The sequence below is a fragment of the Cariama cristata genome, unplaced genomic scaffold, assembly GCF_000690535.1.
Source record: "Cariama cristata isolate BGI_N322 unplaced genomic scaffold, ASM69053v1 scaffold234, whole genome shotgun sequence".
In the NCBI taxonomy this organism is placed as follows: domain Eukaryota; kingdom Metazoa; phylum Chordata; class Aves; order Cariamiformes; family Cariamidae; genus Cariama; species Cariama cristata.
The window spans coordinates 23,253-31,578 of record NW_009610982.1 but is presented as its reverse complement, the minus strand read 5'-3'; the positions used below and the strand labels follow the sequence as shown (position 1 = coordinate 31,578).

Below are 8,326 nucleotides of genomic sequence, written 5' to 3'. Positions count from 1 at the left end.
AAAACAGGTTAATGTATGTAATTAAAAGAGGTTATTATCAAAATCAATACCATTAATAGTGTGAAACCCGTAAGGTCTTGTTTGGAAATGTTTCCCTCACATTTTAATGGCTCTAAGAAATGAGCCAGAAATTACTTTCTGGGACATCTATCTTGATAACCCCGATCCACCCTGAACATAATCCTACTATGAAAACCACACGCTTAAAATGATATCCTTCTACTGCAGATGTGAAATGCTACTATGATAGGAAAGAGTACAACTAAAAAGAGTTAATTCAGATTTCTCCCTTGAATCTTTCACTAAAGCTTCTTTCTATTACTTTGCTTATGCAGAAGGAGTTTAAGTGGCTGAAAATATAACTTATTCCCATTTTACCACATCCTAGCACTGCCAGAGTAACATGAAGGCCCTATAATGAACATAAGCCTTTAGGAACACTAAAATAAACATACGTTCTTCACGGTCAGATCTGAGTGGTGGTCCTCTTCGGAGGGGTGGGTCTCTATCATCAGTACGTCGATCTCTCATGTCACGACCACCTCTGTCCCATTCTTCACGACGACTTGAATCTCTCCAGCTAGAAGTTTCCTCAGCTGGTCCTCTTCTCCAGCCAGCGTCATCCCTTTTGCCATTCAAAGCGCAAAATAAGACTAAATGTTAAGACTTTACCTTTGCTACGGAAAGAAGCAGTAATAAATCACAACACACATATTTTAAGGCCCAGTGCGTCTCTATTCAACATACTGACATCCTTCCAAAACCTATTCTGTTTTTCTGGAGCATAACATGAAATTCTCTTGATAACAGATTATAATAAATAAATAAATAAATTAAAAGCAGTAAAGCATTTTGGGATTCCTTCTGTAAACAGTTAATGTTGTCTTAAAAATAACAAACCAAAAAGGCCCGAAAATGCCACTATCCATTTACTGCCTTAAAGTAATTCATTCCATACAAACCAACCACTGTTCCTTTCACTCGGCAATGTCACGTTCTTTATCAGCAAGGCACTTTTTTTTTTTTAAATAATAACAGAGACATTCCAGAAGTATTTAAACAGAGAAGTCAAACCTGGGACGCCTGAAACGATCATCTCGATCAAAATCTCGATCTCTGTCAAATTCACGGTCTTTCTCATTTTCATCACGATCTTTGTCTCTATCCCATTCTCGGTCTCCTGGAGGTCTGGAGTCTCGGGGAGGCCCCCAGCTGTCCTCACGAGCCTTTTCTCGTTCTCTCCATCCCCCTATAAGGAAGAAACACAGTCAAAGGAATTTGTGACTGACCTCTGATCTCTCTGCAGACAAAGAATCCTTTACTTCCCTCACAGAAACTGGTTCTTCAAGTTTTGATCCCTGAGGATCCAACTCGAGATGCTTGTAAAAAGTGTGCACATTGAGTGGGAGCCATAGACAAAACACGGTAGAAACTGCTTAATATAAAGACAGCAATATATACCTCATCTATCAGGACTGCCTGCAGCAGCTTAGCAGAGCTGATTACACCCCACAGTTTTCACTCAGAAACCACAAACTCCCCAAGGGTCTTGTGCAAAACAAGTGCAGGAAGAAGTAAAAGGGGTAGCTTAAACAGCGGATTCCTTTGTGAAAATCTACAAGTGAGGAGATTTTAGACAAGCAAATCTTCTAAGAACTTACTGCTTTTTAAAGCACTACTTTAAAATATGACTATCATTTACCATCTACTTACACAGTGCATTCTGTAATATCGTTCAGTTATTTATGAATGGGAGTTCTTTATTCTCTAGATAAGAAAAACCAGAAAGCTATTGGAGTACGAGTTTTGAGATTTAAGATAACTTTTCTATAGGTTTGGATTACAGAACTAGTGTCTATAAAAGCTGATGTGGCACCTGTGAATACATAAATCTGAATAAAAAGAACCAGGAAATCAAAATCATATGGAACATTTAAACATCATCAACAGTTCTGAAAAGAATCAGAAACAGTTGTTTGAGTCACCATCAAGAAGACTTAAGACTAGAAATAAACTATACAAGAATAGGAGAATTCAGATTGTAAGGGAACTCAAAAAGTCATCTAGTCCAAATTCCTGCTCAAAGCAGGATTTCAAGAAAAGTAGACAAAAAAGCAAAAAAGGAATCGTAAAACCAGGAATATCTTTGTACACCTAAAAAAGGCTTATCAAAACCAGACCCACTTGAATGATGTATCAGAACTCTCCTTAAAGGAGGTTAATTTCAGACATATAAAGGGGCAGGGCAAGAGACCAAGGTGTGCAAATCTAGTGAGAATGTTTCTCTCCCATCAGAGCATTCAACTTGTTTGGTTTTGCACATAGGTAAATTACCAGCATTACTATGTGACCTTTAGGTATCTTCCAGGCAAGCAACAGAAACTGCTGCTTTTTTTTTTTTTTTAAAAGGTTTAATTATGCTAAGTAAAGGACTGTCCACATTAGTCAAATTAATCTAATTGTTTTCAGAGTTGATTCTCCCATCTCTGGCACCAAGTACATTACATCCATTATCTACTAGGATAACACACACTTTGGAGGGAAGATTACTATATTTTGCTATATTATTGTATTTTACCTGGTTTACCAAATGGTCTCCAAGGACCTGGCCTTGAATCATCACTGCTACGCCATGGACCCCTGTCATCATCTCGTCTGGAGAGCCTGTCATCATCTGCGCTACGCCACGGTCCCCTGTCATCATCACGCCTTGACATCCTGTCATCATCCATTCCCCGCCTGGGACCCCTGTCATCATCCATTCCCCGCCTGGGACCCCTGTCATCATCTGCAGCACGCCAGCTGCCCCGGTCGTCGTCCAGCCCACGCCTGGGTGGCCTGTCATCATCCAAAGCCCGTCTGGGTGGCCTGTCATCATCCAGCCCACGCCTCGGTCCTCTGTCGAGCACGTCTAGGTGGCCTGTCGTCATCCAAAGCACGCCTGGGACCCCTGTCGTCATCCAAAGCACGTCTAGGTGGCCTGTCGTCATCCAAAGCACGCCTGGGACCCCTGTCGTCATCCAAAGCACGTCTAGGTGGCCTGTCGTCATCCAAAGCACGCCTGGGACCCCTGTCGTCATCTGCAGCCCGCCAGCTCCCTCTATCATCATCCAAACCACGCCTGGGTGGCCTGTCCTCATCCAATCCACGCCTGAGCGGCCTGTCCTCATCCCCTTCACGCCTGGGCGGCCTGTCCTCATCCCCTTCACGCCTGGGCGGCCTGTCCTCCGTTGATTCCGTAGAAGGACGTTCCTTTTCTTCTGCAGCACCACGTCGGGGCAGATCATCCCCTCGTCGTGGTAGATCATCTCCTCGTCGGAAAGGTCTTTCATCATCTCTTGCTTCTCCTCGACGCCAATCTCTATAAAACCACAGGGAATAAGCAAAAAGTAGAAGGTGAAACCCGGGAAAGTTTTACATGTTACATCAACAGTATCAAACCCCTCAAGGCCATTTCTGAACGTATCCACCTGACGTGTGGTTGCAAACACATTTACAGAGCTTGCAGTTTTCAAATGCACTAATTGCCTTCATTGCTATGGCAAAGTGGTAGGTTACCATCCCTACAGCTTCAGTAAAGGCTGAACAGTTTACTAACTCCTTCAAAACTACAGTTTGAAGGGGTAACTACAGGCCCCTCTTGGTTATCTGCTGCCACACAACAGAGAAGAGGTTTTGCTTCTACACCAAGTCTAATTTGACAACTCAAGCTAAGTCTCAAAGAACCAGTATTAAAAAAACCCACAGCCATCAAGCAAGTATCCCTCCTTTCTTCACACACATGCCAAGCCTACAGTCCAATCCCTGTTTTCATATGCTCTGGCACAGTTCCAGCCCAACAGATTAGCAATACCTTCACTGACAAGCATCCACAACTAGACAGAGCAGGACAACGTAGTAAACTCATGACTCAATCCACTGCTACTGCCTGACAACAAGCAGGGTGCAGCAGGCTCTGGCAGGCTATCAGTGCTTGCATGGACTCTCCTTAGGAGGATGTATGTGGGAAGTAAAGAATTGGTGAGAATTTTCCCTAGGCTATTGAGTCATCAGTTCATTTCTGAAATATGCTTGGATTTGTAACACTGAAAAGATCAGACACTGCCGAACAACGGTTAGAGCTTTCCGCTCTTGTCACTTCTCCAGATGCACCCTTTAGTTTAGTGTCCACAGGATTTTACACATACATTTAGACCATAAACCTTGGCTTTGTCACCAGATTAATTTCTCTATTTCAGGAAATTAACCTTTCTAAGCTAGTTCTTCAACAATAAAAAGAAACAAGGATAGTACATCAGAGAGATGTACTGGTACTTGCTTCTTGGCAAGAGAAGAGAAGCTGCACTGGGGTTGAATCTCATGGATTCAAAATATAAAATCAAAACCAAACCAAAAAAAACCCCACAGGATTAGAAATCCACTATGCTACTAAAATGTAACCAAAAGAACAGCAATGACTTGCTACAAAACAACAGATGTAGGACTCCAAGAGGTGAGAACAAAGAGGCAACAGTTTCTGACAACTCTGCATCTCAAGAGTTTCAAGGCATTGGGAGCAGCGTATTTCCTTGTTTTGGAAGAGTAAGGGAGAATGCAATTAACACTGAGCTGTGAGATAATAACAAGACATGGAGATTCTTAACTTCCATTTAGACTCGAATTGGATAACCCTCTCCTTTGAAAAATGTGATTGTTTTAACGTAAAAGACATGTAGAGAAAAGGTTAGAAAGTTCATCAAATGAACAAGTATTTAATTCATTCATACGTAGATATTGTTTCAGGGTTTTAGAATTTTTAAATCTATTTTTAAACTATTACTACTGTAATTTTTAAACTATTACTTGCAGGTGAAATTATGCCTCCGTTGTTTCTGCATTTTTTTCTTGTTTGACAACTTCGGTGTTCATATTTCAGCTTTTGTCCTCCTTTTCCTCTTAGAAATCCTAACTCCCACTTTAAAAGTTTACTGAAATTAAGAGTCAAACAGCATCTGATAATTTTATAAGAACAGAGGGATGCATGAATATTGAGTATTATTGAATGGCAGTCACTGGTAGTAATGCAATCCAGTTTCTATTATATAACCCATTTTTCAATAACTTGTAAAAACCCTACCCACAGATCTACAAGAGCTGAAAGCATGCAGACAGCTTTACCAAATAAAGCAGAAATTTGCTGGCAAAGTTCACACTACAGCTTCTACCACTGTTACAACTTTGTAACTTTTTTTGCTCATCTGAACTCAGGCACAAACAGCACAGACACAAAATACAGGTCAACTCCTCTTTTCTACACATTTTGGCTTTTTAGTATTTCTTGACCACAAGCACATAAGCATTTGTTGATCCTTTCGGATAGCAATCTGTAGCCGTAATAACTCTAATGAGCTAAGTACGACAGCCTGCAGCACTTCCCTGACACTTTCAGTGAATACCAGGTCTATAGTAGTTGCCATTTCATTGCTTCAACGAGCAAGTGGCCAGTTCCTGACAGCATTTTATGGTTTTTCTGTGATCTAGAGAAAGAACAAGAGGTACCACCATAAAATGACTTCTTTCTACTAAATCAACTGGCTTTTAATTTAACCCCTACATAGCACTTCTATGTTAAACTCTCTTTTTCCTGCAGTCACAATATTTGCAATTTTTTTTATATCAGGATTGACTTTCTTCTCTTCCTTCCAAAATTTTATTACATCATTAGTTTAATTTTCCTCTGTTTCTTATGATAACCAGCTTTCTCACACAATGAAGGAACAAAGCAAATACTCACAGTCTAGTTATAGCTCGTAACAAAACCACTAGCTGTCCATGAGACAGACAGCCTTTGCTGGACTCTTCTGTCTTTCTGTAACCTGTTTTTTCTTGTAACTGGAACCATGGTATGGAAAAGACTGAGAACACTGAAACATGCTGATTACCTGGAATCCAGCACTCTGGGGATTCCTGCATAGTACAATTGGTTGCTCCATGACTGTAAGGACCTGTGTACCAGTGTGGCATGTACGCCAGGACTGTGCCATTTCCATGAGAAATTGTCTACGAGACAAACTTTATAGCTTCTCTCCTTGTACTAGCATCCATAAGGACTTTTTAATTCATATATCCGATAGCTGTACTTACAGCTAAATACATGCTGCAAATTAAATCTGATGCTCTGTCCTCTGTGTCACTGCCTTTATTTAGAAATAATTTTGGAATTACTCTACTCACAGTTCAGTTTGCACTGCTGTTTTTGTATCCAACACATTTTCCCTTTAGGGTTAAACTTCAACTGAAGGTAGACTAGGGGTTACTAAAGAATGTAGAATTACACCTTTCTTCTGCAATTATGTCTGCACATCATCACTTTTACTTTGTTACTTCCCAAGTTCAGCAAAAAGAAAATAACTGAGAAATAGTGCTTTACTTAAAATTCCACATATATTAATTTTGACTGCTATCAGCATTTCCTTTTAGTATTCCTCAGTATATTTCTTTTAGTAGAAGAGAGAAGGAAAGTTTTACTGAACATGCTATGTAGTAATCCAAAATATGCCTAATTTTAACTCCTCAGCAGTCACTTGGCTCAATTTCTACAAAAGTTGAATGAGAAACGACTAAGACAATACTTATTCAGAAAAACTCTATGCTGTAACGATTCATAATCATAACAATTCATAAATGAATATGGGTCACCTGTATCATTCTGTGCGAAAAAAAAATGACAATGAAGGATATAAATAGATGCATTAAACACTTCTGCAACATGTTAACAGTTAAAGGCTTCACCCAATTTTTGATTTTGCAATTCATGAGAAAGTGGATCACTATCAAGAATGGCAACACAGTTTTTAAGGAAAGACTGAAAGGCTGTTTTGTTTATCAAGAGATCATACTCTTCCAAAATGTTAGAAGAAGCTACTAGACAGAGAAAGAGTAAATTAATTTGCTTCCACTGTAAGCTGTGATGGATTTAAATTGCTGCACTAGAAATTAGGGTTAGACAGTTATAAAAATCTAACTACCTGGAAGGCTAATTAAGCAACAAAACATACTGCCAATTGCAATAAGCAGTGGTATCTCCATCAGCACAGGCTTTTAAGAACTAGACGTGCACTATCAGAAATACTTTAGGTACAGCTCATCCTGTTGTCGAGCAGAGGGATGGACAAATGTTAAAGATCTTATTTTCCACACCTGTATAAACAGTCTTCATTACTAGTGAATGTATCCAAAACCCCTGAAATACATAGATGTGAACAAGCATTTGTTTGGTTTTTTGTTTTATTTTTTTTAAAAGTACAAAGTACCTTCAGAATAGTCTTCCTTCAGAAATCCTTCCTTCTCTGTTCAATAGTCTTTCAGAACCTTGTTTTAGTTTATGGCACATATTTTCTGCCCTGTGACTTGCTCTGGGACTTGAATAGTTTAACACTCTGAATTTTGACTCTACAATTCTTACATATTAGTGTCAGTTTCCCCAATGGAAAATCTCAAACACCATGCAGGAACCCTGCATTTGCTTGTCATTCTTCCCCATCCTGTATTTATACAACTGACATCAATGTTTGACCGGGACAGAAATTTTTAATTTAAAAAAGAAACCAAGTAAGCAAGTTGTTTATCACATGCAGGTGGTGTCTGCTAGCTTTCACATATCTAAGTTAAATAAACCAGGAACGTTATCTGAATGCATTTCCAAGATAAAACCTCTCTCTCATTTTGATATCCTTACAAAGCATTTTTTTAATAGAAGGTAACTTTCAGAGATGTAAAGGCATGAGATATTATTCAGTTAGTGCAACTTTAGCAGTAGCAACAAAAAGGGAGCCTACATATTTTAAGCCCAATACAACTGGTGCTTAGTAACCCAACGATTACCTTTCCACTGGTGCTCGCCGCCATTCAGATTCTGTCTCACCACCTCTTCTCCAGGAGCTTTCAGACTCCCTATCACCCCAACGAGATTCCTGTATGTCAAAAGAAATTAGGAACATTCTCTCTGAATACTTTACAGTTAAGATTTTCAACATATAATTTACTCCTTTCAGAGTATACTACGTCATTAAAAACTCACTTGTTACATACACCGTAGAGAATACTGAGCCATCAGGAGTTTGAATAACTTAAGTATGGTCTTAACTGACTAACTTTATTGGTTTTGGCGCAGTTTAAAAAACAATATGGTTCCCTTTGTGCCACATACTTCACTAGTAGGGTAGGATATACGCAAATACACTAAAAAGTTTATGAACAAGTGTATGAACATCAGCTACAGTGAGCCATAGCACAAAAAAGAAGTTCTAGCAGTTTCACTTTTCCTGCTGCTTAATGACAGCAGGAA

At 39.4% G+C, this 8,326-nt stretch overlaps 1 protein-coding gene across 1 annotated transcript in view; it reads right to left on the bottom strand.

Moving 5' to 3' along the window:
- Window positions 1-455: 455 nt before the first annotated feature.
- Window positions 456-8,326, bottom strand: part of EIF3A (eukaryotic translation initiation factor 3, subunit A) — a gene marked incomplete at both ends in the record, with an annotated part of 28,095 nt that continues 20,224 nt past the window's right edge. The window contains 5 exon segments of the mRNA XM_009698054.1: window positions 456-625; window positions 1,075-1,249; window positions 2,579-2,904; window positions 2,906-3,361; window positions 7,864-7,952. Coding sequence (XP_009696356.1) covers window positions 456-625; window positions 1,075-1,249; window positions 2,579-2,904; window positions 2,906-3,361; window positions 7,864-7,952 — 1,216 coding nt within the window.